At 41.7% G+C, this 20,891-nt stretch overlaps 1 protein-coding gene across 2 annotated transcripts in view; it reads left to right on the forward strand.

Moving 5' to 3' along the window:
• The window catches only part of LOC111326411 (uncharacterized), a 42,160-nt gene that overhangs the window by 18,349 nt on the left and 2,920 nt on the right, over positions 1–20,891 (forward strand). For both annotated transcript variants that reach the window (XM_022930400.2, XM_088745215.1), the window contains exons 10-27: positions 905–1,113; positions 2,157–3,649; positions 4,060–4,252; positions 5,185–5,292; positions 7,521–7,756; positions 8,552–8,701; positions 8,988–9,192; positions 10,088–10,329; positions 10,601–10,809; positions 10,890–10,929; positions 11,410–11,517; positions 11,878–11,950; positions 18,195–18,300; positions 18,695–18,781; positions 19,638–19,772; positions 20,247–20,301; positions 20,402–20,466; positions 20,706–20,793. In XM_022930400.2, the coding sequence (XP_022786135.2) occupies positions 905–1,113; positions 2,157–3,649; positions 4,060–4,252; positions 5,185–5,292; positions 7,521–7,756; positions 8,552–8,701; positions 8,988–9,192; positions 10,088–10,329; positions 10,601–10,809; positions 10,890–10,929; positions 11,410–11,517; positions 11,878–11,950; positions 18,195–18,300; positions 18,695–18,781; positions 19,638–19,772; positions 20,247–20,301; positions 20,402–20,466; positions 20,706–20,793 (3,802 nt within the window). The remainder of the gene's footprint in view (positions 1–904; positions 1,114–2,156; positions 3,650–4,059; positions 4,253–5,184; positions 5,293–7,520; positions 7,757–8,551; positions 8,702–8,987; positions 9,193–10,087; positions 10,330–10,600; positions 10,810–10,889; positions 10,930–11,409; positions 11,518–11,877; positions 11,951–18,194; positions 18,301–18,694; positions 18,782–19,637; positions 19,773–20,246; positions 20,302–20,401; positions 20,467–20,705; positions 20,794–20,891) is intronic.

Here is a 20,891-nt window from a genome sequence, read left to right on the forward strand (position 1 = left end):
AAGGTGGCTTTAGACATGCATAAAAATATATCATAAGAAAGTGCAAACAAAGAAAGAAACAAAAAGTGTGATGTGGGCCATTGGCTGTTACCTAGCCTTTGAAAGACTATGTACTATTGATATTTCAGGTCTAAAATGTCTTCAGAGTTGGATTTTGGACTTATGACAGCCAAAATTCCTTTAGTAGACTACAAGGGCCTTGTAAAAGCTGAAAAAAGCGTGATGTGGGCCATTGGCTGGTACCTAGTATTTTGAAATAAACAATGTTCTTGTTATTTGCTTCTTACGAATGTTTCTCTGCCGTGCGTGTCGAAATATAAAGTATATTATACAGAAGTGAACTGTGTTCCTTCTGTTTACATATCGGAGAAAGGAAATACAAATCTCAAAAATTGTTGTATTGAGATGAAAACATAAAACAATTTTGAGGAATGCGCCCGCCGTTCACTGCTTTGGATTAGTTATAACTCAAGCTGACTTGACTCTTAGAAAGACTATGTACTATTGATATTTCAGGTCTAAAATGTCTTCAGAGTTGGATTTTGGACTTATGACAGCCAAAATTCCTTTAGTAGACTGCATGGGCCTTGTAAAAGCTGAAAAAAGCGTGATGTGGGCCATTGGCTGGTACCTAGTATTTTGAAATAAACAATGTTCTTCTTATTTGCTTCTTACGAATGTTTCTCTGCCGTGCGTGTCGAAATATAAAGTATATTATACAGAAGTGAACTGTGTTCCTTCTGTTTACATATCGGAGAAAGGAAATACAAATCTCAAAAATTGTTGTATTGAGATGAAAACATAAAACAATTTTGAGGAATGCGCCCGCCGTTCACTGCTTTGGATTAGTTATAACTCAAGCTGACTTGACTCTTAGAAAGACTATGTACTATTGATATTTCAGGTCTAAAATGTCTTCAGAGTTGGATTTTGGACTTATGACAGCCAAAATTCCTTTAGTAGACTGCAAGGGCCTTGTAAAAGCTGAAAAAAGCGTCCAGCATGCGGCTCTTCAAACAACTGCCACACCCATGGTGCAGCAAAGAAACAGAGTTAGGAAATCAGCAGGCAGGATGGAGAAAGTTTCTCAGGCTCCCATCCTTGAGAAGTCTGGTACGTTGGTACATCCATAGGTTTCAAGAGTCAAGGGTTAACACTACTTTTCTTTGAAGGTGTATGAAAAGTATTTTTCGTGTGTGAAATTGATTTTTTTGCGGTGCATGTTTGACTATTCAGCTCCCCTTTTGAATTTTCTCTATGCAATTTTTTTTTTGTCAGAATCATCCGTATGGCCTCCGTTTCAAAGCTACATGAAATTATCACCTGGCGCTAATTGTAGAATTTAATTCATTCGTCACGGGAATGGTAGGAAAAAGGAACAGGACTTTCGTCCCAATTGACACCTAACCCCTTTGTACCCACCATGCCACCCCAGGGGAGGACATCCATCACACAGTAACCTTGTGCGTGGGAAATTAATGTCTCCTGCCCCCAAACCTGCAGGAGACGGGACCTCCATTCATTCGTCCCTATCTGAGAAGACTAGAATATCTAAACCATTTCTTGATGTTATAGAAAGGTAGCAAATTCTTCTCAATTTTTGTAAGACCTTGAGTGTTGGTCCGGCCGAGGCTCGAACCCTCGACCTCCAGCACAACAGTCCAGCGCACTATCCATTGGGCTAACTGGGCGGCGGCGAACTTGTGGCCTTTAATCCATCCCTCCTAACAAAAAAAAACTGAGAGTGAACCATAATGTTGAGCCAGACTGGGATTGAACTACCCCTACACCATATAGATTGTACCCTCTTAGTATAACATTCCACATTAAATTACTAGCAAAAAGAATATATTTTTGTGTGTCACTAGCGGGGCTAGTCTTAATCGGTAGCGATGAAATTGAAAAGGAGTATGGAGAATAGAATAGTGAAAAGTTAGTAGAAAGCTGGACATGTGAAATATCTTTACCATGAACCTACGTTGAGTAGATTATTTTCTCCCAAAATGTTTTCGATGGAAGGGGGGGGGTCTCCTATATTTTACCAAGATAAATCATAGTTGAATTTGGTAGGTTTTAATTCTTAGTCTATACAGTTTTACGAGGTTATTCTTCACGCAAGTACCTTACACGCGATTTGATTTGCTTTTTTGATCAAGGTATGAGGAAAGAAGACGCAATTCTTTTGTCAGATGACGAAGAATCCTCACTGGATACATCCGATCAAACGAAGCCCGTTTCTTCTAGAAACGAGGATCCTGGATTTTTAGACGATGACTTGACCTACGAGAGCCTTCAAGACGACGACATTGCCCTCAACAAGCTCATGGATGAAGTAGATCCATCGCCAACTTCAGGAACGGCTCAATCGAAAAACTCGTTATCGAAGCCAGCTGTTTGTAGCGATAGCGAGATGGATACTTCAGATGAAGAGCTTCATCACTCTGTTTTCGAAAGCCATTACAAAGGTAAAGCTAAGGTGAAAAATGAAGACAGAGAGATGGATGGTGAAGGTCCCTCTTGTGATAAGACCGTCCCTGGCGAAAGCATTGATAAGATTAAGAGGAAAACTACAACTGAAAGGGATGTTTTTTCATTCCAGAGCGTAAGATCTGAGGCGCCTCTTAGCGCTTCTAATTCGTCACGGATTCGAACAAAGTATACCACTATAACAGCAAAAACGGAACCTGCTGATTCCGGAGATGACCTAGATGATGAGCCCCTTGCATCATATTTGCCGGGCAGCTCCTTTAAGACATCAGTTCAGGATATAACACATGCTATTGTTGCTGATGGGAAGGTGAAGACTGAAGTGGACCGCATTTCGGATGATGAAGCCATAAATATGGAGTTTGCAAGCCCGGAAGTATGTCAGGTAAAGCAAGAAGGAGAAGAAGTAGAAGAAGTTTGTAACACTTCATCAGTTGTCCATGCAACTGACACTGCATGTGATGATCGTTCAGATTCGGAGCAAGACGCCCAACCACTCCTTTCGACAGTCAAACCTGAACCTTTGGAAGAAAAGACACATTCCCTCTCTATCATTAGTAAACAGCTTAAAAATGAGATTCATTTCGACGATGATATGAACTGTTGGGATAACTACGGTGATTACAGTGAACTTGTGCTGAATTCTCAAGATAATGCCCTCGCAAGCGTAGAAGAAGATCTCGTAGATGTATACGGCACACAAACCGAAAATCAGACGGAAGATGACCTTCCGTTGTCAAGTGAAGATGTCAATATTGGGGATATCCAGGAGGACGAGACTTTGCAAGGTGCAGACTTAAATGGCAACTTCGCAACAGATGGAGAGGTCAAAAGTGTAAAACCTAAGAAACAAGTAACATTTGCACCTTGCGTAGGTTCATCTCATGCAGTCGCAAACTCGTCTGCTGGAGTTGCAAGTTCTAATAAGCTAGCGTCTTATCAGCCGGTTATAACAAAGCCCACGAGACACCTTTCAGAAGACGACTTTTTCCGCGAGATCCTAAACTGGAGGGTGTATCACTTTTTAAAATCATCGAGCAATGGAAGATTCACCACTTTACCGCGAAATTATGCGGCAGATCGTGTTCCGGAAAGCTTCAACTCGATGGACGAGTATTACAAAATATTCAAGCCTCTGCTGTTCATGGAAATTTGGCAACAGGTACCTGAGCGAAGTCATATTATGAATGCTGTGCAGTCGTCCAGACTTAGGGGAGGGGGAGAAGGGTGAAGGGCGAATATTCATGAAAAACAATCTGCTCCCGTCCCATAATAAAAGCATCTTGATAATTTTGTTCCTCGTTCTCAACTGCTTTCCTGACTTTCCAGCTCTTTGGCTTGCACGTCGTAGATATAGCTTTTTCGTAATCTAATGTTGGTACTACATTACTGAACATTGTTTTAAAATATTTGAATGCTAATGTTTTCCTAACTAAAGTCCTGTCGTTTTTTAGTGCAAACTCAGGATATTACTGGTTTTTTTATTCACTTTCTGGACTGCATGTAATGGTGATGTGTTTGTGATGTTGACCTCGATCGAACTACAACTAGCTCTCAAATGTTCATTTTTAGGCTCTTAGTTCCTGGGGTGACAAGGAAGTGAACAAGAAGTGTGTTACCATGAATGTCCTCGATGGAAGTAACGCCAATAGTTTCTGGATCATTCCTTGCAGAGGTGTTATCAACGAACAGCAACAAAAATCGGCACTGTTCCCGAGGGAAAGTGATTTAGTTCTTGTGACGCGCTCTGCAACTGACGGAAGAGGTGAGGAAGACACGTCTGATGTGTTTAAATTCTCTCCTTAGCTCCAGTATTTATTTATCATTATCAGACCTCGGTACGAAATATGGAATATGTTTTTGTTCGATCATGAGATGGCGATAGAGTTCTCTGTTGCTCAGTTAAAGCTGCGTGGAATACTGAGGAATGTCTGCGGCTACATTTTACGAGGGAGACCGAGACTTTTTCATTGATCTTCGCTCGCGAGAAGATTTATTAAAATAATGTTTTTCAGCTAAGATAATGGCCAGCATTACTGGAACGTATGTAATTTCCATAGCATTGAGCGTACCAGGCTCATTGAAAGTTACTCTTCAACATGTCATTAGGTTTCCCTGACAGTCTTATAGAAACCGCGTACACTCTTTGGTAATTTTGAGAACTGTGAGATTAAAGTGCCTTAACGCAACCTCCATGACCAAGCCAGGATTCGATTTGAAGACCAGTGCGCTACTCGTTCACCCACAATTTAATGAATTACCATACTCAAAAACAAAAACTCAAGCCAGAGAAAACATTGAGCCACATCACACTAACTAAAGTGTATTTGAATTTTTGCGATTACCGTAATAACCTGCTTACGGTTCCTCTAAGTAACTGTAGTAACGATTCATGGGATTACTATTGTGCGTTTGTATTTGATAGCACATGAAAGTGTCTTCTGCTAAAAGAAAGTTGACATTGAAAGTCCAATGAAAGTTTGCCATAAGAGCTACCTTATAATTGAAAATTTGAGAATGTCAAATCAAGTCATGTTAAATCCCTATGATTTTAGTGAGGATAGTCGATGTTGGCTGTTAGAGGTACTTTAAATTTGAAAACTTGAAAAATGTATCATCGAGCCATCAAAAAACTCCATATTCTTGGCTCTTATAGTGGCTGTATTTTACTTCGCTTTTTTTGCCTTTTTTTTTCAGGGGGGAGTGATAATAATTCAGCAGTTTTTGGATTGGTGGAGAAGTCAGATTTTCAAAGAACTAAACAGTCGCGAAGAGAAAGTCTGGGAACTAGTGGTGGAGAGGAAGGTTTGGTTTCGTTCCCGTAAAATATTATATTGACAGGATGTTTACTCTTTAAACCTCAGTGATTTGTATGAGTCGGGATGTTGTTGTTTGAGGAGGCGAACAGACCGACTTCGCATCGTTTGTACTTTGTTAAACTTTTCCCTAACCGCCCCCCGTTTAGCTCAATTGGTTAGAGCGCCGGATTGTGTTGTGCGGGAGGTCGGGGGTTCGAGCCCAGGCCGGACCAATACTCATGGTCTTGAAATAACTGAGGAGAACTTGCTACCTTTCTATAATATCAAGAAATGGATAGATATTCTAGTCTTCTCGGATAAGGACGAATAAAGGGTAGGCCCCGTCTCCTGCAGGGTTAGGGGTAGGAGACGTTTAAATTCATCACCAATAGATGGGCTTGGGAACTGGTGCCTTAAAGATCGGACGGGAGCCTGAACGCTTCAGGCATAACAAGGAGTTATCCATGGCAACCCTGCGAGCGGGAACCACCCTTGCATGCAGCCGCCAACTGGCACCGTCACACTGAAAGAATTCAGTGGAATATACTCACCTGACCTCATACTTACCGGTGCACAGAAAGGGGGGGGACGGGCTGAGAGCCAGAATCCGCAAAGATCAGTCCAAAATGCCAGCATGAGATGCAACGTAAGTCGCACGATAAGCTGAGGCCCCTGCGGTCACCCCCGCAGATCACGTACGCTTAGGGAGGAGACCGCTGACCGCATTCGCTCGAAATTTAACCTTGCCTAAATCACATTTAGCCACATTGAACACGAAGGCGCGCTATAAAAGGAGCCTTAGGTCCCACTGGACCATTTGCCAATCAACCGTCGTGTGATGTAGAACTCTTAGAGTCAGGTCAGCTTGAGCTTCAGCTACTTCAAAGCAGTGAATAGCGGGCGCATTCCTCAAAATTGTTTTATGTCTTCATCACTTACAAGAATTTTTGAGATTTGAGATCGAATTAGGTGGTTCGCACGTTACCTCATTGCCACCATGCTGGTGGAAGTAAACAATAGATATCTCATTAGCTCCTTTTGTTCGTCTACCAGCATTTGAATTTGACCCGCATACGTCAACGGTGAGTGACAAATGAGCTTAGGTCTTCTCAGGGAAGACTTCCTTATATAGCGCGCCTTCGTGTTTAATTTCCCACGCACGAGATTACTGTATGGTGGATGTCCTCCCCTGGGGTGGGATGGGTGAGTTTACTGGGCCCGCAGTAATTGGCGCAAGCTGTTGTGGTACCCCTGCCTGTTGGCGAAAGTAATAAATTAAATTAAATTAGATTATTCAAGCTACTTGGTTCCTTCTTGGTCTGTTTTTAGCTCTTTCGTAGTTTTGTTAATACAGTCGAACCTTCCTTAAGCGACCACCGGAAATGTGAAGGGAGGTGGTCGTTACCAGAGGACAGGCCACAAGGAGTCCATATTTCGGGTAATTTGCTTATGGTAACCGGACCCTTTCACCAGCACTTATCGAAAGCTATAGTAATCACTTCTAGCGGCTTATTAATACTTCAGTTGACGTTCTTTGATGCCGCTTCGCCACACAACTTTTCTGTTTAATGCAAGATTGATACAGTGTACATGTCTAGTATTCACAAGATGCGCGAATTTTTTCCTACAAGTGATTAAATCTGCATTTGTATTTTGTCAATTCTTCCAATGCTTTATTCACGTGGTAAAGCTACTTCGAGAAACACTTGCAGTAGCTCCTTTTTTTCCACATTTGTTAAAACAATTTAGAGTTTCTGCTCATGAGAGATAAAGCCGTTTGTTTGTCAAGTGGTCGCCTGCGAGAGGTTAAAAGCAGTGGAAAATTATAAACAGTGGTCACTTTCGAGAGGTTCCATTTATGATGATTTGACTTGGAAACTTTTGGTATTTTGAAAAAGTGGCTGGTAACGAGAGGTGGTCACAAGGGGAGGGTTGGACTGTATTGGCTTGACCTACGAACAGTTGTAACTCCTTCACTTCCAGGAGTGAAACCAAGCAAAAAGGTGATAGGAAATAAGAAAAGTTGTAATTTGGGAGTTTAATTTGAATTGACACCAAAGTCTCAAAACTAAAAAGATTTTCATCCGGGCTCAAATGGAATTTATTTCATACAAGTTGTTATGGTCGCATATAGTTTTCTCTGCAAAGCTCATTGCACTTCGTGTGACAATGTTTTAGTTTGCATAATTTATCTGTTTCCGTAACATTTAAAATTGTAAGCGCCTGTTTTTGTAGAAGCTGCTATGACGACGTTTGATCTTAACTTGACCATCAAAACGGCGTCAAACTTCCGCCCTGCGAGGAACTGTCGTCTTCAAGTACAGTTTGTGACTTCACTGCTGACAGCGCTAAGGCAGTGGTCTGCTTTAATGCAATTTAGCAAGAGCCTGTTGGCCAACGACATTCTTAGACCGCGGAAAGCAATATATTTCTGCTCTGAAGATTATCGTCCCTCACCACATGTCGCTCAGGTACTACAATGAACAAACCGGCGCGCAGCCGTCAACTATTTCCTTAGTTGTGCACGGGGAGAGGAATCTGCGAAATAGTATCCTTAGTCGTTTTCCAGTAATTCCCTGTTCTTTTAGTTAATTGTCGTCCCTTTAGATGACCTAACCCAAATTGTATCTCAGATTTCCCATACCTGGTTGGAAACGATGCAAATAGGATTTCGTGGTGCATACATCGTACCTCCTATTCCGCTAAATGCGAAAAAGACACCGAAAATTACACAGTTGCGTTCGAGAGCGCACGAAATATTTTCACACTGTGTTCATGGTCATTTTTTACCAAGCAAACTTGTGGGATACCGGAGCATGAGTAACAACGCGATGCGTGCAACATGAAAATAGGTAACGTCCGCGCGCACGCGAGTGGTAACTACTCTTGGATGTTAATGCCCATTTTTTATTGCGCATCCTTACTTACTGATGTGTAACACAATTAACAAGCATTTGCCACGCTTTGTAATGAGCAGTGATAGCCACTTCAATAACTGGTCTGAGAATATAGCAGTTGGATGCATGGTCACCCTAATTTTTTTATTTGTTTTGTTTTGTTTTTGGTACCGGTAGATCACTTTCTTTATGAATTGTTTCGTGCTGAAAAAAATATATAAACAAAGCTAGTTGGACAATCACTTTGCAACATTGCCCAACGATCTACTTTATCTGCATACGATAAAAAAGGCCAGGGCAAGGATTGGTATTATGTCAATCGTAGAGCGGCCTAATGCTTACCTTGCGTGTACTATTCATCCTTACAAGGAATACAATGAATCCCAAGAGAGAGTCATCTCAACTGCGGCTAATGCTGTTCACAATCCCTATCCTCTACCACGCATTTGTCTCGTTCAAGGCCCTCCGGGAACAGGAAAGTCCTACACGATCGTTGGCCTTGTGAAGGAGATACTTAATGTAAGTTTTTTTCCTAACGTCCGTTGTTCCCTACCACAACTTAATTCTTCTTAATTTATCATTGCCTTTTGCTTTGTGTGTGATCATAGGCCAAAATGAAAGTAACACTCGAATTTCGAATTGTGTTTTAAGGGTTACACTTCCCGCGTTACGTCCCTACACATAATACCTCTTCACCTTGTTTGTGCTGGACTGCGCCGCTCTAAATTTTTGAAATTCTACGAGCCACATGAGCTTTCTATGTTTTTTTTTTTCATTTTTGTTTTGTTTTTTTTTTTTTTCGTAGCGGGGTCAAGAAATGCCAGGACAGACCACAGCTACCTCATCGAATGGAAATGTTCGAAACAAAGTGAGAATTCTCTTATGTGCCCCTTCTAATGCTGCCATAGATGAGTTGATTGCTCGGTTGACAAAGGCTCAGATCCGACTTCAAAATCGTTCTGACAATAAGGAAAACAGGCGATGTAACCGTCAGGATGATGTCAAGAGAGGTTAGTAAAGTATGAAAGGTACTTCTGCCACAAAAGTAAGCATTCTGGAATAAATCATTAGTTCTTCGCTTGTTTGTTACGTCACGTTGAACATTTACCACAGCTGATTACGATCGAGGTGCTTGCTTTCGCATTTTTTTATGTCCGAAATTTGTGAACGGTAGTGGCACTAGTCCTGAGAAGGACTGTGTCGGAAACGGTGGTCGACGTCCCGATACCCATAGCGGAAGACAACACTTCATCCTAATGATGCCTTGCGTAAATTGTTGAAACAGTTGTTACCACTACCGGCAACAGTCGTTTTCAAGAGCACTCTCATCTGGACGATCCGATTATGCCATGAATCGCATCACTGAATAAAATCTTGCATTCTGATTAGTTAAAGATGCGGTCTTTAGCGTGGAATTGCGAGTTGAAAACGAGGCTAAGTGATATTGCTTCGCATCTACGTATACATAACAACTATAGATAATGCTGTTTTCTTTTTTTCTTGTTTTTATTCGATTATGCGATTCAAGGAAAATCCATTACTTGACTTGAGAATTCCGCGTTAAATTGCACTTGAAAACCGATATCGCACTCATCGCTTCGCGATCCGTGCGATATCGGTTTTCGCGTGCAGCTTAATGCGGAATTCCCTCGTCAAGTAATGAATTTTCCTACAAAATTTCACACCTGGGTTCAAACCAATTACTCTCTTAGCAATTGGATTTGTTGACATTCGAAGGCAAACCCATAAAAGAAGCATTTTAAGGAACAAAGCTTTACTCATCCGTTTTTATATCTAAAGTGTCATTCTTCTGTTGGTGGCAGTCTTTGAGGCATTTAACATAATTGTACTTTGTGAACAACTTATCAAGGCCTTTGACAATTATATTCATTTGCCCTTTTCAAGCGATCCCTAAAAACTGTGGGGATCTGTGTCTGGTACGAGTGGGCCGTAAGTCATATATCCACCCGGGCGTTCTGAAGTTCTCATTAGACAATATGACAAAGCTCGTAGTCGATCAGTCATCTTCAAAATCGGAGGACAGATTAAACAAAACCAAAGAAAGTCTTGCAATCATTGATGAAAGAGAGAAGAAACTGGAGCACAAGATAACGAAGTTGAAAAGTTCGCCTCGCACGTCTCACGAGGTACATATGTCAACCTAAAATTGAGGGTCTTTTGCTCTCGTTCTGTTTTTTTGTTTATTTTTACTTTCGTTGGTTCGTTGTTGTGGTTGTTGTTGTCGTGTTTGTAGTCTAGAAAGGTAAAAAGCTAAAACGTAGGTTACTTATGGACAATCCACTTTGCAAGATCATTTTTGAAGACAGTACCAACATTAGTTTAGAAGTGGTGGAAGTCATAAAGAGGTATTTAAACTTCAAAACTCATTACCTTTCTATTTAAATGATTTACGACCAGCAACTGGAGAAATTGGAAAAGGAGAAGTCAAACCTTATGGACACAATACGAACCCTGCAAAAGAAATATCGTGAAGAAAGGGCAGAGCAAGCTAACAAACGTAGAAAAGAATCAAGTATAAGAAAGGAGATCCTTCATCGTGCTGATATTATCTGTACAACTCTCAGCGGGGCTGGTAGCACAAGCTTAAAGCAGGACCTGGAAGGACGGTTAGAACTGATCTGCTTCAGCGGTCATGATGTTACTTGTTGGTTTTTATTTTTATATTTATTGTTTCTCTTCTTTGCAGGCGTATTTATCCCCATTTCACATGTGTTATTGTCGATGAGGTAAGATAACTTCAAGAGAGACAAGATTCACGTCCATGGATTAAGATTTTAACCTTGAATATTTCATTTCCAATATGATACTGAATATGGCGTTGCTGTATTTTTTCCCCTAAGCTTAAAATATTTTAGTTTTGAAACTTGTTTGTACTCTCTTAGAATGTTAGTCGCTGTTTTTATGTTTGAGCGATTTTCGACTGTGTGCCGTGATGTGGAAACCAAACAAATAAAAATTACCTAATACAACACGAGAGACTTTAAAAGGTGATGATGAGAACTCGAGGCAACAAAAAACTGAAAGCGGAAACGCGCATGATAGAGTCAGGTTACTCCTAATCAATTGAGAGGATGGTACGAATTCTTTGCGCTTATCACGCGCGAAAGTTAAAACGGAACTAAAGCACGCTCGGCTAATGCTCCATTTAATCGTTTGCTCTAAAAACATACAGTAAAGTGTGTTATGTCTTATGTCACTTTGCACAGGCCTGTCAGTCCAATGAACTGGATTTGCTGATACCACTCTGCTTCCAGGCGTCTAAACTGGTTCTTGTCGGCGATCCTGAGCAGTTGCCCTGCACTGTACTGTCTGGGGTACGTTAAACATAAATTGGCAAATCCTTACCACTTTCTTTCTTTTTCTGCCGTCCTGTAGCAGATTTGTTCATTCAATGATCCCCTAGTTTTCCAGCTTTATTCTTCTTCATGGCTTTGCGATCCAAGTTGCTAGGCCATACCAACAAGCCTGCTTTTGTTGTATTTCCTGATTTAGATTTAGGCATTTCTGCCCCTTTCTCAGTGAATGATTCATCTCTGGCACATTTTTTTCTGAGTTGTGTCTGCCGTTTCCACCAAGCATACCATATCAATAATTTTGTATAAGGATGTTTAAAGAAAGTTTTAAAGTCAGACGAAAACGTGATATCCTTTCCTTATCTACTCATAACTTCTTAGAGAGCAAAGGAGAAATTATTTGCACGATCCATGTTTGAAAGACTCTACAGATTCTTCAGATATCACAAAGCAGGTAAGCTCACTCGCAAGCCTTTGTGTCATCTCAGCCTTACTCTATAACCTGTGATTTGTGTGAGGTCTCAAGTAAGAAGCAGCGAAAAAAAAGACATTTCGCATCGAAATTTTATAACCGATTGCTTTTGACTTTATAATAGGCCATTTCCGAATTACGTTTGGCCTCTTTTTCAAAACGAGGCCTGGTGCTCAACCATACATATGAAAATGAGTTTAATTTGCATGTGAATGAAAAGTTATTACCATACGAAAGAAGGAGCACCAGGACTCGCTTTGAAAAAGAGGCTAAGGTCAATTCGGAATTGGGCTATTATTATCCTTCTCATTTACAATATCTGTGACCGTCCTATTCGTGGAATGTCGAGCCTTAATAGGCATTACTGAGCTTGAAAAGTAGACCCGACCATTCAAATTGATTATAACCTTATTGCTGCAGACCGTTCTGTAATTTTCCTATTCGGGGCTATATTGCTCTGAATAAAGTGTCAAGGTAATAAGTGGATAAGGTCTGAGGTCAAATTTGTAACACAAGGATGACAGGAGGAGCTTCTTTCAAGGTCTGTACCACATTTGTAACTCTGGGCCTAAACCGTCTGGAAATTGGCAAATGGAGACGGAGCAACTGTTTAACAAGTTCTGGTCAGTAAATCAAAGAGCATCACTATTAACCATCGGTTATAACTTTTGGAAGTTCCAAAAGTGTAATATATCATGAAGAGGAGCCGTTGTCAGTAGCGAAGTCTCACATCCTTCTGTGAGCCCTCATGAGTAGTTTGCGGTTAAATGGCCATGGGGTTTAAAACCTTTTCACGTATTGAAAAGTTCGTTCAGCATATGTGGGATTGATATAGGGTGACATCAAATGTCACATTATGGTACGAGTCGACGAGAGAGTCCAAAATAGAGGAAATTAAGCTTGAAAATGGAGCAAAGTAAAAAGCGCATGGGAAATTGTCTAATGATGGGAAACCTTAATTTCTTCTACGTTGACTAAAAGGAAACGTCTTTATACTGGTGGTGTTACCTGACAGGGTAACCCTTGTCATGATTGTACTAGTCAAGATGTAGAGCTCTCTGGGCAGTGTGCAACGGAAGATGTTTTTTGCGATAGATCCAGTGCCTTCGAAAGGTAGCGAGTGTTTCTCGGATGGTTTGAAACGCATTTGAAGAAGCTTGTAAACTCTGGAATGTGGGACTGTTGTTGAAATGTATGAGGATATTTCATTGCGCCTGGAAAGTTTCCACGAGCGTCAAGATTGATGGAGAATTTTCTCCATCACAGGGATACGCTGAAGCAAGGAGTGGACAACCGGGTCGTTCTACGAGTCGGGTGTTTTTAAACTTGTGCTTAGTTTAAAAGAGGTTGTAGATCATCGTGTTGATGCATAAGAAATAGGAAAAGATACGAAACTCTGCAAGGAAGCTACTGTTTAAGGAGTACAAAATAAAGGAAACGGGTCTAAAGTGCCTACATATGCAGACGAGGGAAGAGCGGCGAGAGGTGACTTTGGTGTTTGGAATCCAAACATTAACACGCTCATATGTTTGTTAATTTGGTGCATCAAGTTATGTGGAAATCGCTGCTCAATTCGTGTATGGAAGGTGAAAGGGGCTGGCAGGATATTTTGACAGAGGGAACGGGTGTACAGAGATAGTAGTCACAAGAGAAAGGGAGCAATGTGGAAGGATAAGGGAGACATGCTACTTAGGTTTGTTATATTGGTCTAAAAATCTCAAAAGTAGTGATCCAAGCGATAAAGCACGTTTTAAGTTACTAGTGGGCTGTATCGTTTTGAGGGTTTGGTAGAGTAACACTTAACAATTATACCAGGGCCGCCAAGCGGCCTGCCAGTATAATTGAAATTATGTAAACAAACGAAGTGAGAAATATATGAGAAAACATCAGGTAGAACTTGTAAGTTATTGAAGTACAGAGTGACCATAACTGGCCTTAAAAACAGGTTTGTAATAAAACTTTGAAAGGTACTGACACGAGACCAATCTGCCATTTTCATAACATCGTCAAGTGGAACGTTACTGTTCGCAGCTGCTGTGGTCGAGGCTCCGCGAACCGAATGAGCCTTAAAAAGCTCAGTGTTAATTCCAGCATTCTTTATAGCTGTACGAAGCCATCAACTAAGTGTTGGGGTCGTGATCGGGTTATGAGGTTTAGCATAGGAGACAAACAAGGGATCTGGTTTTGACGATGGGACGACTGGACGCAAGTGACGTGGAGCCTTAAGGTAAACAAGGTGAGTGTCAACAGGGCAGAGTCCCTTGTACGGAAGGGACGCAAAAAATGCTTGAGGTAACTGATCTGTTGAACCTCGCTTCCTCGGAAGTGTGAGTGTGAAGGAAACTCCCTCGGGGGCTACACGGGAGTACCGGAGGTCCAATTTAGCAAGGGACGAAGCTCGCTCAGGACACATGAGGGAAAAAGGTATTGCCAGCTTGATAGAGATGAACTTTAAGGGCAACAGTTTAGTTTTCCCAAGAGAGTCCAAGTACTTAGTTACAAGTTGCACATCCCACGCGTGTGTGTATCTGGGTTGTGGAGGACGCATGTTTTGCATTCCTTTTAAGAGTTGAACAACAAGGGGATGTTGGCCCACGGGGTAGCCGTCAATTTTGGGTGACAAGAGGAGATAGCTGAACGTACTACATTGACTGACCTATACGCAGCCCCGCTTTTAAAGCGATCAGTCAAAAAGAGAAGGACATCATTTAGTGTCGCTGAAACTGGATTAACTTTCTGTTTACCACACCAGTTCCATTGCCCCCAGACTGACTGGTATGTCTTATGTGTGGAGGTACGAGTGGCTGAGAGGAGTATTTCGGTAATGTTCTCTGAAAAACCTGTTTGATGTTGTTCCCTGATACGTGAAAGACGGCCAGATGGAGCCTGGGATACAGTGAATGGATTCTGAGGGGGTATGCAGGGTCTCTCAGCAAGTGTTTGGAGTTCGTGATCATGACTGGTTGTTTGGTGAGGAGGTTCAGGAGAACTGGCCACCAAGGTTGCGCCTGCCAGACTGGAGCTACCATGACCAGATCCGCCTTGTCCTGCGAGACCTTTTTCAGGACTGGCGCTATCAGGCCAAATGGTGGAAAGGCATAGCCTTTCAGAGGGGCCCAGTCTAGGGTCATTGCATCCGTGTAAGAAGCCCTTGGGTCTGGTTTTCAACTGGCGTATGTTGGGAGAAGAGCTGTTAGGCGAGAGGCAAAGAGGTCTACATTGCACCCTGTTATGAAGGGTTGGATTACCTTTGGGTCTATTTGCCATTTGCTGGAGTCGTAAAACTCTCTCAGTCTGCTACACTGTTGAGCTTGCCTGGTAAGTGTTGAGTAGTGATCAGGATTGACTTCTAAAGACACCACTGCCATAGTTTCAGAGTTAAGCTGACAAGTTGTGGGGAACGTGTTCCCCCTTTGTCGTTTACGTGGGCTACAGCTGTAGTGTTGTCCATGCAGAGACATGCCACAATGTTGGTCCTGTCCTTGAGGAAGGTTTTGACGGCAAGATAGGCCGCTTTCTGTTCAAGGACGTTTATGTGTTGTTTGGCTTCCACAGGCAAGCAACGGCCGTTTGTGGTTAAGTTCCCGCACGCAAGCACCCCAGCCCGTTCTGGAGGCGTCTGATGTTATGTAGAGGTCTGGGGGAGGAAGATTGATCGCACTGCCGTTTACGGTTACAGCATTCTGGAGCCACCACTCTAGTTCTGCTTGAGCGTTGCTGTTCAAGGACACGAGTGTCTCGTAATTGTCTTGAGACTCCTGCAGGGACTTTGTGAGCTGTATTTGTAGATATCTGTAATGGAGGGGGGCTTGCCAAATGGCAGGGCGAGCAGCCTCCAATGTCTCTATCAGGCTTGCTACTTCGCAAGTAGAAGGGGTAGGGTTGAGGAGAAGGTGTTGACATTTGTTTTGTATATTCAGGATCTTTCCCTCTGGAAGGCTGAGTGACATTGTCTGCGAGTCTATAGAAAGGCTCAGAAATGTTGATGACTGGGTGGGCTCCAGGATAGACTTCTCCCAATTTATGGTGAAGCCCAGCTGCTGCAGAAGGGTCAGTGTTTGCCTGGTGTTTGCTGTTGACTCTTCTAAGGAGGAGCCTAGGATTAGGAAGTTTAATCATCTAGGTAGACGATTATTCGAATACCTCTCTTCCGTAGATAAGCAGCTATGGGTTTTATTAGCTTTGTAAACACTCTGGGGGCTGTATTTAGCCCAACTAGCAGACCTTGAAAGGCAAATGTTTTGTTTCTCCACTGGAAGCAAAGGTACCTTTGTGAGGATTTGTGTACGTGGACGGAGAGATATGCATCCTTTAAGTCTATGCATGTCATAAAGTCTCCCTTTTTTAAGAGAGTTTTGAGACAGGAGATATTTTCCATTTGAAAATGGAAGTTCTCCACAAAATTGTTGAGACGACTCAGGTCGATTACAGGGCGAAATGTTCCCTCCTTTTGGAACCAGAAAGATTCTGCTGTTGAAATTCTCTTTGGAGAATGGGATATCTTTTGCTGCCCCCATTGAGAGGAGTATGTTCACCTCTGCATCTAAACAAGGGGAGCTGTCGAATCTGAACATGTAACTGGAACGTGTAACTGAACAGGAACAGAGTGAAAGGAAATTTGATATCCCAACACAACGTTTAAGATTTCTGGATCTGAGGTGATTTCCTTCCACTGATCTAGGAAGTTGTTGAGTCTTGGTTTGAGGAACCCTTGTTGGGGCGAAAGGACCGATAGTTTTTTGGTCGGTTTGCTTGGTACTTAGAGAAAGTGCCCGGGGTCCCACGGCGTTGCCTGTCCTTTGTGTTCCCAGATTTTTGGAAGGTTTGTTTGGGCTTTTGGGCATGCGATAAGTTCTTGGTTAGGCCACTAGAGAGTTCTGCTTGTTTTGAAGCAACCGCAGGGAAATCCTCTCCAAACAGGAAACGTTTGGCATTAGGGAGTGGCTGATCAGCCGGACTTATTTTATCTTCATTGATATTTGCAAGAACTTTCTTTCTTCGTAATACTGACATTTGATGGTTTGCTGAACCAAGGAGGCACAATGTTTGCTCAACTATGCTTTTAATGTCCTCTATGGGACCTGGGTTCCAGAGGTAAGAGCATCATGAAGAGAGCAGAGAGGCCCTGTTGTGTTAAGGTAGGCCCTTTGGACCGTAGCCATCTCCTTATCGTGATCCTGTATGTACTTCTTTGTTTGCGGAGGGTTTATTTGATTTGCGACAGAAGGGTCCAGGGAAGGCGTAAATAAACAGTCGACAGCTGAAATATTACAGTTGTCGAGAATTTCACGTACCTGGTCATAGGTGAGTTTCCTACGAAACTGTTTCTCTAAGAAGGAGGAGAAATCAAAAGAGTGTTCTACTGCAGAACCACAAGCTATTTTAAGGCTGCCCTGGGCTTTATGTTTCGCTAAAACTGTGTTGTCCTTTTATCTAAAAATGCCTCTTGAAGCTGTGTCTCTCAGAGCAGACGCTGTTTCGACACTGACAACATTGAACGTTCGTTTGCTTTGTTTCCTCATTAGTACTAATATTTCCAGACTCGTCGAGTCTTTGAAGTGTAAAAACGTCTTGGCTCGAGTGGACAGTTTGTTTCCAAAAGAACCGTTTGAAATGTTACCGAATCTATAGCCTCTAACACCTTGTACGAAGCACTCTCCAAAATCTGTGCTGTAGCCTGTTGATTCCTTCGAAATCCAGACTTGTGAGCGTCTAAATCGAACTCCAAGGAGAATCTTAGTCTAGGGCGGAAGCCTTGCAAAACTAATTGGTATTCCATTTCAGGATTAGCTGTATTGTTCAATGATTTTATTCCTATGCATTGATATTTCAGCAAGTTCTGATTGAACTAATTAGTATGCCAAGTTACAAAGATCTGTAACCATTACATTTTTAGTGATAGCTACCTCTTTAAGCACTATTAATTTGTCTGCTACCCCATTCATGTCTAAGCACTCAACGTTCGATTTATTTTATGATGTATCCACGGAAAACCTCGAAGTATTATTACATGAAAGAGTACCTCTAAAAGTATTATTGGCATGAATTGGGTAGAGGCAGTATAGGTTTGCAACTCCCTTGATTGTTGTAGACCAACATATGTGTACAAGGGTGTCCCTTCAGTTTACCCGATCGTCTTCCTTACTTCTGGCTTCCGCATTATCAGTCTGAAATTAGATGGCCTTATTTCTCATGTTGCACTTTCAAACTCTATTGATGTTTGTAGAAATTGAGAAGCCAGTACTGATGCTAGAGGAACAGTACCGGATGCATCCAGAGATTGCGGCTTTCCCTTCCTCTCGTGTGTACAATAACTTTCTTAGAAGCCATAGGTTAGATATTGTTCCTCAATTTTACAGAGAAATGGTTGGGAGTTTCTCAGTATCGTTTCATTTTTGAGCAACCACCTTTCTGTGTTTGCTTTTATTTGACCCTCCGTTGTCCCATGCAGCTAATTGACCTAATAACTCACTCATGGACGGACGGACAGAGTGACCGGCTGACGGTGTTAGGTCCCCGTCTTAGTAAACTGTTTATGCGTCACCCCCCAACAAATATGACGGGCAGACTGGCCAACAGACGGACTAATGCCGAGTGTCTCACTGTTTGAATAACTTACGAAAGGATGGATGGTTGAAGTAGAAATGATTAGGTTAATTCGCCGTTTGATCAAATTTTGGATCAACTGCTTTTTCATATCTGTCTTATGCGTATATTGTACTTTAGATCATTGGAGCAGAGACAGTTTCCTCTGGTAAAGCACTATGCACTCTTTGACGTTGTTACTGGAAGGGAGCTATGCCAGGATAGAGGGTAAGCAAATGAAACCATTTTGGCAAAAACCATGGTTAAACAATGTTGGTGTTCTCTTATGAAGCCTTGGCAACTAGCAAACGTTAATTTTACATTAATCGTTTCAACCATTGAAATGTTGTAACTCAAGCGACAAAACCTTCTTGGTTTGAATTCTCTTGAGTTTCGAGAAACCAAAGTGCTAAACAGCATTCTAAACTATCTTCAATTTGGCTGAACCTATTATCTGAGCAGTTATTCTGCGAACAGTGCCAAAAGAGCCGAAAGCTAAGAGTGGAAGGACATTTATTTAATTAAATCAGTCCTCATATAGAGGATACCTTAGGCCTGCTGCTTGCGTAAAACCGCGGTTTGGTTTAGACCCCATTCAAATAACCGGCCCTTAGTCAATAGTCTTGTAGCGTAGGTGCCGCAAAGGTAGTAACAGAGAAGACCAGTTTTCTTCTCAGTGGCAAAGGAGGTCACGTTGGTAACCGAGCCGCAGCTCACCTCCAGGTGCTGCCAACACAATACCGTCTAACTAAGTGTGCGAGAGAGGAAAGGATTGTAAATTGAGCGACAGCACATGACTTTTTCCTACAAGCCTCCTTGGAATGCCCAACTTCATATTGGTGAAAACGTTGTATTGTCTGGGTTTTAGCCTTGCCTAAATTACTTTTAGCTTTGTTTAACTATCAATCTTGAACAGTTTTCTATAGTGTACAGTTTATTTACATTAGTAATATCAACTCGTTGTGTTGTATATCTATGTATAATGAAGTGGTTCAGAAACCGATCAGGCGCTAGGTACGAAGTTATTGTACAGTAATAAAAGTATTCTAGTTCAGTAATTGTTCTAAGTCGTCTCTCTCTCCAGCGCTTTGTGGAACCCTGACGAAGCTGATATGATTGTAAATTTTTGCCGCGATTTGACAGACATTTTAAAACCTGAAAGCATTGGCATTATCACACCATATCGGAAACAGAAAGTTGAGATCCAGGGGAGACTAAAGTAAGTATAGTATATGTTGTAAATTTTCGTTGATGAACATCGGTTAGATGGTTTGACCCCTTACTTTAGCTGAAGCAAAGCATGATTTTACTTCAACGGAATTGACGTTTTTTTTATGACAGGTGGAAAGTAAAGAATAGTCCGGAAGCATCGTTGCTTCAAGTGTCGCTTGAATTGACTTCATATGTAGCAACTTTTCGCAATTGTAAATGCTCGTTAACCTTTTGATCTGCTCTCCAGTACCATTTGGCTAGAGCGTCTCCAACCCTCTAGCCTTAAAAAAAAATGAAAAAAAAAGCAGCTTACTCTGAATTTAGTCTTTTCTCAAAGACTGCATTCGTTAGTTGGGTATCCAGAACACAGCTAATCCACAGACTTTTGCTAAGAGCGTGCGCTTAAAACTAAAGATTCGACCAAGAAAAATTTTCTAATGCTAAACCATTTTGTCGAAACCCTGTTGTACATGTTTTTCAGGGGTCTATCCACAGGAACTGCTGTAATCGAGGTCAACACTGTGGATGGCTTTCAGGTTTGTTTAAACTATCCGATCTTTGTAATTTCTCTTGCCTTCCACTTTATGTAGCTCCTGTAGAATGTGAAGTACACTGTTGCCTTTTTTTCGTTGTAAGGGAAGAGAGAAGGATGTCATCATTTTGAGTTGTGTTCGAGCACAGCAGTGTCGTGGGTCTATAGGGTAAGTTTATTTACATTAATCATTATCCAAACACCTTTCCTCGCCAGCCAATGCAACACCCTGTGTCAGCGTATAGGTTTTGAGCTAGTTAAACTTGTGACTCTTAATATAATTTTTGGTTGATGTCAGTTCCTTTAACTGACTTTGTCATGTCTACTTAAAAACGTCAAAAACGTTTTCTGTATGTTGGAAGGTTACTAGATGTGATCCTGCTGGACTTTTTATTTTCTCTTTCACAGATTTCTAACCGATAAACAACGAATGAATGTAGCGTTAACGAGGGCGCGACATGCCCTGTATGTTTTTGGCCATATGGAAACTCTGAAGGTGGGATGATATGAGTAGTGTTTGTTTAATCCTTATAGACTGCGTTCTGTGATTCCAAGAACAACTTAAATGATAACTGCTCCGTCCTACCTTTATAT

The sequence above is a fragment of the Stylophora pistillata genome, chromosome 1 (genome assembly GCF_964205215.1).
Source record: "Stylophora pistillata chromosome 1, jaStyPist1.2, whole genome shotgun sequence".
In the NCBI taxonomy this organism is placed as follows: Eukaryota; Metazoa; Cnidaria; class Anthozoa; order Scleractinia; family Pocilloporidae; genus Stylophora; species Stylophora pistillata.